At 41.6% G+C, this 18,151-nt stretch overlaps 2 protein-coding genes and 1 long non-coding RNA gene across 3 annotated transcripts in view; 1 reads left to right on the plus strand and 2 right to left on the minus strand.

Annotated features, from left to right (window-relative positions):
- LOC116665759 overlaps positions 1 to 5,626 on the minus strand; it is a 26,867-nt gene extending 21,241 nt beyond the window's left edge. Inside the window, exon 1 of the long non-coding RNA XR_004322425.1 lies at positions 4,774 to 5,626. This is a non-coding gene — a long non-coding RNA (uncharacterized LOC116665759). The remainder of the gene's footprint in view (positions 1 to 4,773) is intronic.
- GPR87 (G protein-coupled receptor 87) overlaps positions 1 to 15,095 on the plus strand; it is a 22,517-nt gene extending 7,422 nt beyond the window's left edge. Inside the window, 3 exon segments of the mRNA XM_006189091.2 lie at positions 9,560 to 9,691; positions 13,972 to 14,849; positions 14,851 to 15,095. Of these exon segments, the coding sequence (XP_006189153.1) occupies positions 9,658 to 9,691; positions 13,972 to 14,849; positions 14,851 to 15,015 (1,077 nt within the window). The 5' untranslated portion in view covers positions 9,560 to 9,657 and the 3' untranslated portion in view covers positions 15,016 to 15,095.
- The window catches only part of MED12L (mediator complex subunit 12L), a 292,633-nt gene that overhangs the window by 109,216 nt on the left and 165,266 nt on the right, over positions 1 to 18,151 (minus strand). The gene's annotated exons all lie outside the window — the stretch shown is intronic.

An 18,151-nucleotide genomic window follows, 5' to 3' on the forward strand; every position in this document is an offset into this window, starting at 1 on the left:
GAGGCCTTGAGGATACCTACCCCCTCATCTACAGTCCAGAAAGCCATGGTGATGACCTTATTAGAATGGTGGCTGTGACAAGCAACACCATGAAGAATAATTATGACCCTACGTACAATCAATGCTTAAGCCATGGAAGGACCCTCCTCAAACAAAGAACATCTCCGTAAGTCTGTGAAGAGCATCCTTCCTTTCTTAATAGGCTGGTAAATGGTAATCAAACAACTAAAGACTTCACTTAGGGTCTTGGATCCTAACAATTTTTTTAAGGGACCAGAGGCACTTAAATGCATTTGGCTTAGAACATACTCATCCAAAACCACTACCTTGGCTATTGGGATTGCAGCCTGTAACCAATTTGACCAGCCAACTCTGTATCAATAATCCAGAGTTTAGCTATGTATAAATTACACTTTGCCTAAACAGAACATAAAAATACACATTTCAGTTCAGGAAAAGATAAAATTTGACTATATGAGTAATAAGACTTCTACTATTAAGCAGAAAAAAGCTAATATTTGCCATGAATTATACCTTTATATTACCGCAGCACTTAGAATAGAAAATGGACCTGCATACAATCTCTCTCCAGATTCTCACAGCACCTTTGGGAGACAGGCCAGATGTTTATTACTTTCCTCATTTCACAGATGGGCAGCTCAAGCTCTGAGAGGTAAAATGCTTTGCCCAGGGTCACAGAGTCAAAGACTGAGTCAGAAACATAGCACCTGCCAAGTGCACTGAGGTCCAGGACACCGTGCTGGCTACTCCTGTGGTGTCACTGAGATGGTCAAGTAGTTCAGCAGAGAGACAGCCTGCACTGGGGTCACAAACTCTGGACCTCATGTCAGGGCTTTGCCTCTTACTGTATGTGTGATGTGGGACAAGTAGTTGAACCCGGCTGAGGTTCCTCAACTGGACAATAACCTGGTTTGGGGTAAGGTTTGTAACCTTAAAACAACAAAAAGGAAGCTTTAGACACAAACCTTGCCTTCAGGGAGTTTACGACCCAGTTCACACCACCCTCTGTCCTTCCCTCAGTCAGTCAATCAATCAATCAATGAGTGAATGAGTAATAAGTAACTAAGTAAGTAGCCAACCAGAGGTCATCTGGGGGAAAAAAAGTTAAATCTAAACGTGAACCAAAATATGTCTAATGCAGGCTACAGATGCCCAGAACAACTTTGCAAAGAGAAGTTTAGGACAGTACCTGACAAACCAGAATGAAGGCTGGGTGCTTTGCATTCCAACACCTTTGGGTTACTGACTCCAAGCCTGCATTAATGATGTGCCTTGTGAATACAGTGACCTAATTCTATTACAAAAAAAAGTAAATTATACCCAGTGAGGTAACCTGTTTCTTTCCCAAGGCCTTCAGCAGAACTGCATCTTAGCAGTATTAGAACACGAACTCTCACTCACACTCTCTCTCTGGTTTAAACTGGGAAAGATTCTTAGGTTACAAGTGATTCCAAAATATAAGAGTGGCTGTACCTTTCACCAGAAGCTTTGCCTTACATGGCTTTTGTGAACATTGCACCTTGACACTGAAGTTTAGGGACTACAGCAGTCTTCCCATGTGATCTACCAGTTTAGAATGGATTTTCTATTAGAAAGTGACCCAAAAAATCCCCTCAGATCTGAAATTCACAATTCCAGATGCGAGCTTCTAAAGAACTAACTGGAATGTGGAGAACAAATAAAAGAAGTAATTACACTACAACTCTGTCATTTCAGAACCACCGCCACCACCACCAAATAATCAGTCCAAACCATCGTGAGCAGCTGCAGCTAGGGAGTAAGCACTTAACTGGCATTTATCTTTCAAACCTTGACCAGAAGGGCAATAATGAGACCCTGGGAAGCCAGGGAGAATAAAGGCACTGCCACAGCCTGGCGGGCACCCCTGCCGGCTCTTCCTGCTGGGAGGGAGTTTCCCCAGCTTGGCAGCGGCCGCTCCCCGCCCATGCTGAGATCTAGCCCAGTGAATTTTAAGAGCAAGGCTGTGTGCCCAAGGTAGCAGTTCCGGAGCCCGGGATGCTGAGGCTTCCCAGTCTTCCCAGGCAAATAGCAGGAGGTTTGCAGCCAACACACCTGGGTTCAAGCCTCTGCCCCAGCATTAATAAACCTTTCCTTCCTTGAGACCCAGAATCTCAGTTTTCTCAACCATAAAAGCAGTTTAACAATACAACCAGTAGGGTTTTTCACTTAAAAGGCTGTAACAGAGGGACTGGGCATAGAGAAAAAGCTCAACTGTGACCATTAATTATTCCTCGAGTGTGCACTAAACAGCAGATCTCCTGCCGCTATTTTTTCTGGGTTGCTAAGAGGCACCAGGAAAATCATTTGTTAAGAATGCTAAGTGCTCGCTTCGGCAGCACATATACTTAAGAAGAATGCTAAGTGTTGGTCAGTAAAGCAAAAACAGGTAGAGAGGGGGCGGAGGAAGAAAGCTATGTGTATAGTCAATGTAGAACATCTGATGAGCCATATGGGTCAAATGTCGCCACCAAAGATTAAATGATAAATGAATCAAGAGTTGCAAAATCAAGCGCCTATAGGATCAGACAAGCATCTCCCCAGCGCGGGGGCCAGAGGATATCAGCAGAGGATGCTGTGAGCTGGTGACCCGGGGAGCACATCCCCTAAAGGCAAGAGGCAGCTGTCACTACCAGGCCATTCACACTCAGTGAGGGCAAATCTCCTTTTTTAAGATGGGATCCAAACCTGGATTCTTACGTGAAATTTCCTGATGTTTTCCACATTGCTCAGGCCAAACAAGACCATGTCTCCAGTGTGGAAGATAGCCGTTCCCTTATGAGCTTGACAAGGAAAACAAACCCCACCTCTGCCCTCCTCCTCCTCCCACTCCCGGCCCTTCAAAATCACCCCCAGGACTGTGCTGCATTAATTGTATTCCAGGGCAGGATAATGGAAAGAACTGCAGACTCAGTTTCGATCAGATCTGGTAGGAACCCTGACCTTACCTATTACTAGCTGTGTGAGTCAGGGCAGGTTAATCAACATGTCTGAACCTTGGATCTTTCCACCTGGGGAGGAAAACGGGAATAAAACACGCTTAGGACGAGGGCTGCCTGAGAAGTCAAGCACAGAGTTCCAGGCTTAAGATACAGCAACTGAGGACATGTTCATCCTTTTCTATCATGACATTTCATTCATTTTAAAAGCCAGCTTACAACCAATCACATCACAACATAGTTAATAAAATAGTCAAAGGATGACATCAATGGATGGCTGGAAAAAAACCCAGAAAATCTCTAGGCATCGATACCACTGAACCTCAGGAATGGCTGTGAAACCTGGAGCTGCCACAGACATCACATTCTCGAGAGCTTTCGTCAGCTCTCAGCTGAGGGAGCAGTAGGTGGCAGGACAGGTCTCCCGCCCATCAGCGAGGTCCTGGACCTGAGCCCATTACTGTGGCTGAAGCAATCCTTGTTGCAACACCCTTGCAGGCGCTGGGACGTGCAGAGGGTGCACACTGCTCTGCAGTGAACTGCACAGGGGGCCCGGAAGCTTCGGCGCCACTGGTGAAGAAAGACAGCAGGCAGATAATGCTCAGAGGCACCTTAAAGGAAGCTCTTGAAGCAAAAAGATCAGTCAAATGACTCCTCCCAGGGCGGCTAAAACCACAAACCGCATGAGAGTCTCGGAATAAACAAAGTGGCAAGAACTCGGTCTCACCGTGTGTACAAACCTGTCACTCACTAAATACACTCTATTGTGCACCTGCAATATGCAGCGGGGCTTACGAGGCTTAGCCCGTCCCCTGTGCAACTGTGCCAGATGCTTCATAAACACTCACTCCAACCTCGAAGTTAGCCCATAATGGATGCTCCATCACACCCACTGCTATACATGAGAAGGAGCCTCAGAAAGCTGGCAGGCAGCAGAGCAGGGATGGGAACCCAGCACTCCCCCACACGCCCCCCACACTAGGGGAAGTGGCAAGGTTTCTGTTTTTTGTGGTTTTTGTTTTTTGGATTTTTTTTTGCCAAGCTAGGAAAATATTTTAAAATGTAAGCCATTAAATGAGAAACTTAGCAAAATCTTCCACCAGTCCTATATCTCTCTCTACCTCCCACCTGCTCTCTCTTTTTCCCACTGCAGGCATGTTTTTTTTGAAAGAGTTGGCTGAAGTCGCTCCCTTACGTCCTCACCTCACAAGCATTACTCAACCCTCAGTCATCAGCCCTCTGCTTCTACCCCTACCTACCCCCCACACCCCTCCACCTCCAGGAGGACACAGGCAGCCTGGGCAAAGACCAACAATGACCTCTTTGTTACTAAGTCCCATCCAATGGCATTTTGCGTCCTATGTCTCTTGACTTCCCTGCACCATAAAACTAGTTACAACCTCTCATCTTGGTTCACGTGACATTCATCTTTGCTGATAACCCTTCCAATTCTCTGACCACTCCTCCAGGCACTTCTCTCTCCTTAGGATTGCTCAGTGAAAACATCAAGGTCAGCCTTCTCCTGTCCTCAGTCTACCAGGCAGGTTCATCCTGGGCAATCTCATCCACTCCCATAGCTTTTTCTATCACTGATCTTCTATCGACCTTAAATTTACAGCACCAGCCAGGAGCACTTCCCCAGGCTCCAGGCCTCTATCCTCAATTACTTAGCAGACATCTCTACATGGATACTACACAGGCATCCTGAAATCAAAGAACTGAAGTCTGAACTCCACCCACCCTTTAATGTGCTCCTCCTCTCTTGGGCCTGAACATCAATGAAGGAAACCAACACCCACTGCCAAATACTGGAGGCCACAACACTCCTCCTCCCTTTGCACCAACACCAGTCAGCCACCAATTTCTCAACAGGCCTCAAATTTGCCTCTCTGTCACTCAAGGCCATCACCATCTCCCCACCAGGTAACAGCAGGTTGTCGTGGGCCACACTCAGCATTTCCACATGCTCCTTTCCTATTGGGCCTTCAGCAAACCTGCCACAACCTAGCATCAGAGCTGCCCTGGAACTGCCCTGATCTCCACTCCCCCCACTAGGGGACACCTCTGTATTTCCAAAGCATCCCAACCTCTCATTCTTTACTCTGTGGTCTGTTTACTTCTGGATCCTCAACTAGACTCTAAACTCCTTGAAGGCAGAAACTTAGCCTCCTCATCTTTACAATCCCAGGGCCTAGAACATGAGTAGACCTTCAGTAAACGACCTTATGGAAAAGGTCAGATAACGGTTGACACTGAAGGAGAGGTAGAGATTTCCAAGGTATGGAAAGAGGGGGAGAAAGGAGGTCACTTAAGAGTATGAACAGGAAAGAAGAAAAGCAGGGGGCTAAACAAAAGGCATGCCCCTCGAGACGCAACGGTCTGGCTAAATAGAGAATTCCTGATCAGACAAAAATGATCTTGAATGTCATTTAGGCAAAGACTAATGGAAATAACACAAGAAAAACTACATTTACAAAGCACATAATTTATAAATATGTATTCTAATTTAACCTCATAATGATTCTATTGAGTAGATACTATTGTCATCTGACTCAGAGGATTAATTACAAGATAAGCAGATTCCCCCAAGTTTAGTGCCAACTTTTAACCAACAGGACCCAGCATCTTTTGGCTTCCACACTCCATGATCTCCAACCCTAAAAAAAAAAAATAACTCCTTATATTTCATTAGTAACTGTAATTCAAGAATTCCCCTGTCATATCACACTCAGGCTTAGAGAGCATGACTACATGGGTTATACAGAAAGAAGAATCTAGCAACATGAAGCAGGAGAGATTTGAGAGGAAAGAGGTAAGAAGCAGGAAGACCACAGAGGTCAGTGCAGGACCACACACGAGACTAGGAGGGCCTCCACCGGGGGACGGGAGGAGCCAGGTGAGGACGAAAGCAGAGAAATGCTACTGCAACAGAGGAAGGAGAACGCCTAGGTCAGTGATGGACTAGGTGAGCTATCCAACCTCTCCACCAAGAGATGAAGAAAATATTCATAAACAAGGATGAAAGGAAGACAATTTGTTACAAAGAAAGAGAAAAGAGTCAAAGTTTAGAGATGCTGAGTTTGAGGAACACAGAGAGACAGCACGCTCCAAGGTACACAATGGACTGATGTCTGGGGGAAGGAGGAGTAAGATTATGGAAGAGAGGCGATGGCCGAGCATCCAAGGAGACGCGAACGCTCTTGAGAAAAAGAAAATGAAAAACTGTGGCCTGATCTGGGTAAGCAGTTCATCTAGAGAAGGAAGTAAAAGAGATGCAGGAGGCAAGAGACAACTCTCAGAAGCCGGTAGAGGAAAATAAAACATCTCATTTCCCAAACCTGGAAAACAAATTTGACTCCAGAAAATTCAAATACTATGTCTGAACTAATTAAAATCCAACTCTTCCATATAATTTCAATATGAATGAAGAAAATGGGAACATGGATCCCCCACCAAAGTACGAATTGTCATTTATAACCAGAGTTTGAATTTTGGACTCAATTCTAATAGAAAAAACAAATAAATGAATCATCCAGATCACTAAGCAGCGCCCCTCACCTACTTCAAGGGGTCGAACTCGTGCTAAATGTACTTTGCATTTTAGTATGTTTTTCGAGACGACAGGAATGTGCTTATTAAATACTTTTCCTTGGTCTTAACTCATCCATTAATGTACAGTGAATTGCTGTTTCTCTTCCTTTTTTCTTTTTCTGTGTACTCTTTCTTCCTTTTTAGCTTTTTTGAGATATAATTTACATACCATAATTTTCATCCATTTAAAATGTACAATTCAATGACTTTTAGTAAATTTAGTAAATTGTTGTGCAACCATCATTATAATCTAGTTTTTATCACCCCCATAAAACCCCTCATGCCCTTATAGGTAATCTCCACTCCCACTCCAGCCCTTTTAACCTACTTTCCACCTCTGCAGATTTGCCTCTTCTGGACAGTTCTTCTAAATAGTATGTGGTCTTTTGTACCTGGTCTCTTTCCCTAACAAAGTGTTTTTGAATTCAGCCATATTATAGCTGCATTTCACACCTTTTTATTGCTGAGTACTATTCCATCGTGTGATTACACTACATTTTGTTTACCCATTCCTCAGTTGACATTTGGGTTGATTCAACTCAGCTATTATGAATAATGCTACTAAAAGCACTTGTATATAAGTCTTCGCATGGGCATGTATTTTCATTTCTCTTGAGTAGATACTATCTATGAGTGGAATTGTTGGGTCATAAGGTAAAAAATTTAGGTTAAACTTTTTAAGAAACTACTAAACTGTTTTCAAGGTGGTCATATCATTTTAAATTCTCACCAACAACCTATGAGGATTCCTCTCTCCCCACATCCTTGCCAGCCTTGGTTGTTGTCTTTTTTATTTATAGCCATTCTGGTAAATGTGAAGTAGTATCTCACTGTGGTTTTAATTTGACTTCCCCTAATGATGTTGAGCATATTTTCACGTGCTCTTGGTAAAATGTCTAAACAAATCTTTAGACTACTTTTTTGGTTATGCTGTTTTCTTCTTATTAGGAAATTGTACAAGTTCTTTGTATACTGTGAGTTTAATCCTTTATCAGAAATGTGATATGCAAATATTTTCTCCCAGATTCTTTTCCGTGTCTTCCTTACTGGCTAACTGTCTGCTCTCTCACTGCTGCTTGTGGCTCCCCCACTTCTAGACACTGCTTCTCCTTCAGTGGGGGTAAGCCGCACTGGTTTCCTTGTAATCCAGTAAGGTCTAAGTGAAGTCAAGAAGGGGAAAACCACATAACTTGCACGCAGAGGAACATAAAATTAAAGATGTGTTTTTCATGGAAACTTCCTGAAATGTTTCCATGAGAAGTTGGATTCAAGAAAACTATGTTTACTAAAATCGAAAGATCATTATTATAAAGTTTAGAAAATCGCCTCAATCATTCTCCTGGGTAAACTTTAATAGATGAAAAAAAAAGCCTTGTCTTCCTTTAAAAATACCGCAACACTGGCACCCAAAAAGGAGGGACTCTAAGGACCTAATCGTTGTCTGTGACCAGTTAACCAGGAAGTAGCCTCTGACTGCCCAACATGCGCCACATGCCGTAGCCATTACAGGTGAGGCAGGGATGGAGTGTCTAACTCTCAAATGAGATGATGGGTGCAGGGAATCTCTGAAAATTTGGAAACCCTTTTTAACATCTACTAATAAATCCAGCATCTAAACTTCACATGATACTAGGGAACAGAAGAAAAGGACAAAGTAACAAAGAAGTAGAGGCTAAGTGCCTCTCCACGTGCTGCCCAACTCTTACACACACCTTTTGCCTCCCAAGTCCTCTTTCCTTGCTGACTCAGCAAATGTAACTGCTTACCCTGGCCAGAAGACTGCTTCGTACTGGGGGCACGAGGTTACTTGGGGTCCCTCTGCAGGGGTGGGGCAGACAAGCAATGCCAGTGAGGGGACTTGGGGATCTCACACGGTTTCGCTTCATGAGTGTGACTTCCCCTAGAGCCGTCCCATACACGCACGTTTGCCTTCAGCGGCACACTTTCCAAAACAGTTCCCACGATTTCTTCTCTCTTTGACCAACCCCTGAAGGAAGTCAGAACACAGCAACCAGATGAGGCTGCTGAAGGAGGAGTGGGGGAAATGTGTTATAGCATTCAATGCGCCGCCTGATCTCAGGTAATTGTTATAAAAAGGTTGTGAGGAATCTGAAGGTCAGAAAAAAATAAGATATTTAGACAAAATCACACACCAGTCACTCAAAGGCAATTTAATTATTCCTAGCCAAATTCTATAGTTACCACAAAGAAACACAAGGACTTAAGAGGCAAATGTTCAAATGATATTAAAGTTCTTAATGGGGATCTATGTTTGAGGAAAATACAGAAGCCCATGTAAATCTGAGTCCTGATGGGTATGTTTTAGGTCCTTCAGTCCATTTCTAGAAAGGCCAGGTGATCTGATGGAGGAGATCCAACTGGTAAGTGTCAAACCAGAACTAGAACTCTGGACATTACAGGAAGAATTGGATGCTGATTGCATGTGAGCTTTATAAAACACTCTTACATGTATCAGTGCTAGATCTTTTACTTTTTTAATAGTCTCCAATTGTATCTAAGTCTCATCATAGATGCATACATGAGCTGAGGCTTGAGGGGGGAATGAGTTAGAAGCAGGGATGGGAAGACATAAGCTAATATGTCCTGAGTGCATCCTTGGACCCAGGTTCTGACAAGTGCCCTACAGATGATCTCACATAATCTTTATTACAATCGTATAGCAGAGTATCATCATTCTCATTTCAGAGATGAGGACACTGAATCACAGAGATGTGAAGTAAGTTTCCCAGGGCACTCAGCAGCATTAAGATGGAAAGCATACACAGAAATGGCCTGTGCTTTGTGGCAGGCTGAAAGGGATGTGAAAATGAACAGCTCTTGTCTGCTACAGCCGTTCATATCCAAAGAGATGCTTTTTCTGAATCATGGAGGCATATATGTGTATTTTTTTCATTTTTTAAAAGAAAAGATCAAAATGCCATGTGTTCAAACTCCTACCCAACTGTTTTTGTTTTTTCTTTTTTCCCCAGAAATCAAACCAGGAATAACCTATGCTGAACCCTTGCCTCAATCGCCCCCGAGTGTTTCCTGACACATATTCTTGCTTATAGCCCATCTTAACTAAAGAATGGGGCTCAACTTGACACTTGCAAAATTACCAGGTAAGCCACAGGAAAAGAAAAATTAAAAAAGAAGGGGGGGGGGAGAAATTCTTACTTGCTCAATAACTGATATATACACTATGTGGCAATTCGTGGGTTTTAGGGGCCACCAAACCAACTAATAAAATAAACCAGCATTTATCCTTGCCTTTCATTAGATGTAAAACAGCAACCACGCAGGATGGCATCACTGAGAGAAATTTAACTTGCCATCACTTCATTTTAAGCTTTGTTTCATCTACAGACCACCTCTAAAAGGACAAGAAAGATTAAATTAATAACAACTGGAGAAGTCTTTTTATATCCAAACTAAAGTATATATTACCTTCCAGACGTAATAATCTAGATTGAGGTTCACCAAGGTTCCCTAAGAGGACAAAGACCATTATCTACTCACACTACTGGGCAACTAGAAAATGATCGTGCCAGGGCAGCTGTGCCCAGGCAGTGACACCCTGTAATGTGCATGACTCTGGTGTTTCATTCCTGCCTGGCAGGTAGAGCAGCGACATTATTGTTGATACTTTCACATCTTGTGCCAAAGTGTGACACGCCCCAAGGAGCAACCATGTTGCTTCCTCAAAAGGAAATGGGACCAAGATTCTTTCCCCCTCGATTGTCTGTAATGCGACTGCAATCGATGAGACAAACTGTAACCAGCACCCGAAGTTACAGAGTGAATGCCTGCTGAGTACTAGATACTATGCTTGAAATGTCTGCAAGGCATCTAACACTCAGAAGCCAAACGCTGCTATTTATTCCTTTTCACAAAGTCATGAAGTGGCTAAACCAGCACTGTCAAACAGGACTTTCTGCAATGCCCTTTATCTGCACTGTCCAATACAGGAGCCACATGTGGCCAGTGAGACTTCTGGCTACAAATCATATGCGTTTCTCCAACACACACAAGCACAGGCAGCCCCAGCCGGCAGCCCCAGCATACCCTCCACAGTACGACTCCCACAGCACGATGATTTACCATGGAACTAGAGCTCTTACATCACTGCTTTTGTTAATTTAGTTTAAAAGGGGCTGGAGCAGGAGCGGGGGGCAGGGGAGAAAAATAATAAAAGGAAATCTGACCCTCAGTTATCACTCTGTAATCAAGCTCTGCGCTGAACAACCCAGGGAACAACATCTCGGTAAACAAGGAGTGTGTGAGATGTGAGAGAACACCCTTTACACTGAAAAAACAGCTTCAAATTTTTATTAATTGAATCACTAAGCTACCTGCCATATAAAATGTTCCCTAACTCGGCCAAGTTCTTTACTGACCGTGACTAACAACAAGACAAAACCGCCGGAGCGAAGACAGCCACTCGCTCTTAATGGTCATCGTTCCTGAGCAGGAGCACGGTGCAGAGAAATGCTTCTGAACAAACCCACAGGCTTTGAAAAACCTGGGGCAATGGTACAGAAGAGAAGAAACAATGCAGGTAGTTGACAGAAAAGAAGGCGTAGACTTAATTCTTTAAAAAAAAAAAAAAAATCAGTGTCATACAAAGCTCTCTACATTAAGTTTTGAACCATCCAGAGCAACCCACAGATGGCTCTTCTTGCTTCTTAGGAACCGTTTTCCTTTTTCGTTACTGCCATATTATTTCATAGAATGACCCATGATGGGCTTTAACCATTAATTTAAGCTGCTAATGCAGCTTGATGTGCAATTTACTTCATTTGCAATCATCAAGTCCAAGCCTATTCCATTGAATTAAAAAGTCCTATATTCCAAAATGGTAATCCCCTAAATAAGTAAATAAACCTAATTACCTCCAACTCCAAAAAAAAAAAAAGGCAATCCCATACATAAAGTAAGGAAGCAAATACTGTGAGGTGACGCAATCAGCAAGTTTAGCAGCAGACTGTCTCAAAGCCACAGAACAGTCAGCAGTCACTCTGGAACCAGGTCACTTGTGCCTGATATTCCTCATGACTCAGTGTATATATAAGGACTATTTTTGACAGTCTGATTTAAGATTATCTTTAATAATATCTATAATTGATCGGTAAATGATCGTCATTTACTAAGGGTGCTTGTTTGTACAATTAAAACTTTATATAATGAACAGACACGAAATCCTTAAACACCCCTGAGAAGTATGGGTCCTCCGGTTCCACAACGGATATGCACAGCAGACCCAGCGAGCCAGCACAAAGGGCTGAACCAGTCCATGTCTAGTACACTACAGCTTGGGAGCCATTCTATTTGCGTCTACGATGGCTGAGAAAATCATTCCTTAGTAACTGTTACAAGGCACAGCCATCATTTCAGGAGATAATGCAGCTGCCCCTTTTCAGACTGGACTACGTATCCCAATTAAAAGTTACTTTTCCTCTCTCCAGTTCCCTTAGGGTTCTACTCTGGGTTATAGAAAAGTAACAGCTAGTAGTTAAATTGGGGAAATTAATTCAAGCAGATATCTTAACCCAGGTAAAACTGCACATCTTCAGAAGCTTCTAAAGGCATGGACGCTCATGCGGATCTTGTGGTGCAGAAGCAGCCAAGCCAGCAACACTTCATTAAGTCAAAGTAAGCTTGAACAATACTGTTCAAGACAATATCTGAAACTGGAAACAGTAACATAGATGGCAGCTGAATCAGTCATTTTAAACTTGTAAAGCTTAATAGTACTGTGGGTCTCATCGTAACAGGCTAGTCCAGGTATAAATTAACAGCCTGTGTAAGGATATTCAAGCCAGGAAAACCAGTTTTTAAAAACACTTGTAGCAGAGAATAAAAGAGAAAGAATCAGAAAGAGGACAAGGTTACTTAAGGAAGAGTCTACGTTTACATTTCAGGCAGCAATTTAAGAACCTGTTTTTGAATTTTAATCATCAAAACTATCATCCCTGGTTCAGTTCTTCAAAGAGGAACAAAGTATACACTACACTGCCTGTCATGTAGGGAAATGAGGGCTAAATTCATGCTGTTTTACCTCTAAAACAAAATCAATTCAAAACATGACTGTAATTAAACATTATTAATTAGTGAGAGGTGAAAATTCAGAAATGATTTTCCTTGTAAACTTACAAAAAGTAACTTCAAAAAGTTCATTTGCAAATTGTTAGTTCCAGTTTGAAAAAAAAATTTTAAAAGACAAAATGTAACTGGATTACAAGAGCCAAGAGATTTACTGGGAGTCGGAATGCCTGCAGGGATTGCAGACTGTTGTGCTGGTCTGACCCCTGTGGAGGGAAGAGGAGGAAGATTCAGACTGCAGTGCAGTTTGAAGAAAGTTTTGGCCAGACTGATGAAAAGTCCTCCAGCCAAAGTCACTGGTCAGGGGAATCCCTACCGTCCCAGGAACAGCCGTGTCTTAGTATCCTTCCTGTGCTCAGTCACGGGCTGGGAGCAGTCCACGGGAACATGGCATCAGCAAGAAAACGGTGCTGGATTCAGAGCACTGAGCTGGAGTTGCCCATCAATTACACCCCCCACAGGAGGAGATCTGAGAGGCCCATTCCCAGAGCTGTCATGCACATCCCAATGTTTATAAACTGTATCATCGATTATATGATACAGCAGGCATAGGTCTCTAACAACATGAGCTAAAAATTCCAAAATAGCACAAAATTTAAAATGTTCACATCCTAAATGCAATAGGTATAATCTAGTCTTACAGATAAAAATAGGTACCAGCCTACAATGATTTTTAATAATTGTCCTCCTTGATAATGAATTTGAATGTTAATAACAATTGTTTCTTTTTGTTTCTCTTCCTGACAATGGTCTCTAAAGTTTTTTAAGCACTGTAAGAAAGTCATGAGCAAAACATTCAAAATGACCCACTAGTTTTACTCTTTCCTAATTCCTGATGATTAAACAGCTTAAAATTGAGAGAGACAGAGAAAAGATATTTCAAAGAGCATGCCAAATACTGCACTAAAAGAATAATCACAAGCTACCATTTTTCCTTGTTATATGAAATTTTAAGTTTTGTGCTCCCAGATTTTGTTGATTCTAGTTGTAATGATGTCAAACCTTAAGTTAAAAATCTAATCAGGATAATTTTTACTGATATATTTATTTTCATTTTTAAACGGTGAGCACAGAGAACCAGAAATTTCACAACTTACTCAAAGGACTTGGGGAGAGGGATGGGATTTAGGGGTGAGGGCACCAATTCTTGAGCCACTCAAAATATTAACAATGTACTAAAAAGATTCTTTAAAGACATTTTTAAACAAGCCCAAAACAGCAAGATTTCAGCCTGTAAGGAAGCCTAGCAGTCTGGGGAGCACACACATGGAGCACTGATGTCTCCCCACTTCTCCTACAGATGATGAGCTGCATGGCCAAGGCAATCACACTGCAAGTAACGTGAGCGATGGACCAGGAATGAACACCACCGTTAACAACGAATTTGACACCATCGTCTTGCCTGGGCTCTACCTCGTTATATTTGTGGCAAGCATCCTGCTGAATGGTCTAGCCGTGTGGATCTTCTTCCACATTAGGAATAAAACTAGCTTCATATTTTATCTCAAAAACATAGTGGTCGCTGACCTCATAATGACGCTGACATTTCCCTTTCGAATAGTCCACGATGCAGGATTTGGACCCTGGTACTTCAAGTTTATCCTCTGCAGATACACTTCAGTCCTATTTTATGCAAACATGTATACTTCCATCATGTTTCTTGGGCTGATAAGTATCGACCGCTACCTGAAGGTGGTAAAGCCATTTGGCGACTCTCGCATGTACAGCATAACTTTTACGAAGGTTTTATCTATTTGTGTTTGGGTGCTCATGGCTGTTCTGTCCTTGCCAAACATCATTCTAACAAATGGTCAACCAACTAGGGAAAATATTCATGACTGCATCCAGCTTAAGAGTCCCTTGGGAGTGAAATGGCATAAGGCCATTGTCTATGTCAACAGCTGCCTGTTTGTGGCTGTGCTGGTGATACTGATCGGATGTTACATAGCCATATCCAGGTACATCCATAAATCCAGCCGGCAATTCATAAGCCAGTCGAGCCGAAAGCGAAAACATAACCAGAGCATCAGAGTGGTGGTGGCTGTGTTTTTTACCTGCTTTCTGCCCTATCACTTATGCAGGATTCCTTTTACTTTTAGTAACTTGGACAGACTTTTAGACGAATCGGCACACAAAATCCTGTATTACTGCAAAGAAATGACACTCTTCTTGTCCGCAGTGCAACGTGTGCCTGGATCCAATAATTTACTTTTTCATGTGTCGCTCATTTTCAAGAAGGCTATTCAAGAAATCAAATATCAGAACCAGAAGCGAAAGCATCCGATCACTGCAAAGTGTCAGAAGATCAGAGGTCCGCATATACTATGATTATACTGATGTGTAAGAGTTAAAGGCCACCAGGCCTTCTCTTGTTTGTTGAAGTTAAAATGTACAAAGTGTAAATAAATGTGTCTTTTCATTATCTTTGCCTGAGCCCATCAAAATATGGATGAAAAGAGAACTGAAATGGTATGAAATCAAGGTATAATTTGGAACCAAGAAAAACATTAAGGCATGCCAAAAAGTGAAATCAGCAGGAGGTGGTGGGCAGCTGAGTGGCAGAGGTCACGGCTCAAAGTTTAAGGAGCAGATTGCAAGGGCAGAAAAGGCCACAGCAATGCCAGCGCACTATACCCGCCTTCCAGGAAATGTTGATGCTCTGAAGCCACTTTTGAGAGAACAGAAAGTATAGAGAGCTCTATCTAACCCTGAGCCTTAAGATTTGGGAAAGAAAATGCTGCATTCAACACAGCTCACTAATTGCAGATACAATAGAGTAAATATGGATTTCTAGGTCTTCTTGTCATTCCTCCTAGTAACCACCTGCAATTTTTGGTCATCATCCCGTCTCTGTTTATCAATGTCTTATGCCTGTTAGAAAAGCTTGCATGTATGGTGTGGGGGTAGGCAGGAGACGGTTCAACTTAATTTTTTTAAGCAATGTGTTTGAAAGATTGAATTCAACTAACTGATTTTAAACTTAGGTTGTTTCAGAGGGGAGAAAAGTGTGAATGAGTACTCAGACAAGTGGATTTTGGAGAAAACACTCTGAACTTACGCCTGCCGTTATTATACCAATATGCTGTATTTGAATTCTCATATGCTAAGGGTAGAAACATAGATGGTGGATATGTACACACAGTATGTTAAAAAGACACTGAATAGTCTATTTTAGAAAAACTATTAGTAAAATAGTCTTCTGTTTAAGCTCTATCCCATCTTTAATAGGCATATCAATTAGTTTAAAAATAACACCTCCAGTTGAGGAATAGCATAAATCAAGTCAAAAAAGTTTAAGAGTAACCCTTTAAATCTTAGCCTTCATCCTTTTCCAAAGCCTGCAGCTGCCTGACCACTGACTAGATGCCTCATCTATTCCTGTATGAGGAGCCAGGAAGCAGTAAAAGAATGTAAGCAGTAAAAGCAGCTGCGAAGGCATGTTCGTGGATGAAATGGGGACAAATCACGCAAGCGTGCGCGCGCGCACACACATAAAGTAGTACGATACTTGAATATAATCTGAAAAACTCTAAAAAGTCAAAATGAGCAAAAAAAGAGAGGGGAGGGGCCACAGATAACCTAACAATGACTGCCGTGGTGAGGTTCAAGAACAGATTAGGGAATCTAACAGGTGAGTCAGGTTGGGCAGAGGGGACAGTAGCAAAGGGGTTAAAACAATTATCTGAGGACCTTTATCAAAATATCTACCTCTCCATCAAGACTTCAATTCCAAATAAACTCCTAGACACCTCAGTTGGTCACGGGAATAGCCACTACTACCCCCAATGGTACCCACTAGCTGGGTTAAAATAGCCATGCTTTAGACTAAGCAATGTAAAAAGACAGTTTGAAAGGCTAATTCTTTTCTCCACCCTCCCCATAAAACCCAGGATGAGTGACAGCTATCCTATATAAATAGAAGGGGTGGGGGTGGGGGTATAGCTCAGTGACTAGAGTGCATGCCTGACATGCACAAGGTCCTGGGTTCAATCCTCAGTACAATCAGTTAATCAATCAATCAATACCTAATCCTCCACCAAAAACAAAAAATTAAAAACAAAGGGCAACACTGCAACTGGGAAAAAACTCTCATCAACACAAGTCCTATCCTCTCTTTCCCCTATTTCTCTCTACATCACAGCTCTCAGTCAAATATCCCAGTCAAAAACGGTATTACCCACTTTACCGTGTGTGTGTGCGTGCACACATGCACGCAGGCTGTTAAATGCACGGTCACCTTAGAATCCCATTCGGCACTCTGGAATTTACCAAACCCTAGACCTTATTTAATCCTCTAAAATTCAGGCCTCAATTCTAAAAAGGCCCTTAAAATATTTCAATCCCACTATAATGTTTCTAAAATTGGACTGCTGTTGGGTTACTGGGTATAATTAATGTAATGGTGATCCTATCCACTGAAATTTCATTATTAAATCAATGGGACATCTTAAAACATTGACTTAGGAAGAAACAGAAAGAAAGCATTACTTCCCCCCCTTTAAAGCCGTATTACAAAAACATCAAAATCATACTGCTTGTATTTTATGCCCACATTGCACTCACAAAAACTACTTATCTGGGCCAACCAAGAAAGAATCATTTACATGACTAAAATAATATCAACAGGAATAACACGAAATACTGCGCTAATGTCATAAGTCAATACAAACTACTGCATTAATACCGAAGAAAACAAGAATTCTATCTGATTGTTTCTAAATTATCAGTTAAGTCAAAACCAATCTTAAATTTGAAATCTAAAGTTTCTAACCTGGAGCTTTTGGACTATATTCAGTATTTCAGGATCCTCTCAAGCCAGCAATAAATAACATAGTTATTCTTTCTTTTATGTAAAAGGGATACATATTCCGGTAATTTCAAAAAGAAATTTTTCTATTATTCATATAACTTACATGAATGGAAACTGACCTTGTAGAAAATCTTCTGATGTGTGTATTACTAACTCTGTTGTATTCATTATACCAGTTATATCATTTTATTCTCATTTCCAAAAAGGATACAAGTATTTTTTTCCTCAACTAAAGCTTTAAGGGAATAGTAACTAGGAGAGTCTATAAATTTAAGTTACATAGCTAACTCAGAAGTGTACATAGACAGTACAACTTAAAACATAAGTTTTATCATCACCGTGGAGAACTATGATATACTACAGAGAAAAAAAAAAAACTTAAAACAAGGGCAAAATAAAGCTTGGGGATCACTTAAATCTCATAAATTAGTATTTTCTCCCAGGCGGACCACAAGAAGACAGCTATCAAATCAATACTTACTAGGCACAAACCTTGTAAAAAAAAAAAAAAAAAGTTATGCCTAATGTCATATTTTAAATAATCTTGGGATATATCTAAGTGAAATGTGAAAGTAAGTGTCTCTTAAGATCAAACATTTTCAAATTTCAACATAAATCAAACATATGGTAGATGCACATTTTGCTTACCGCCCCAGCCTCTAGCACCATC

The sequence above is a fragment of the Camelus ferus genome, chromosome 1 (assembly GCF_009834535.1).
Source record: "Camelus ferus isolate YT-003-E chromosome 1, BCGSAC_Cfer_1.0, whole genome shotgun sequence".
Lineage (NCBI taxonomy): Eukaryota > Metazoa > Chordata > Mammalia > Artiodactyla > Camelidae > Camelus > Camelus ferus.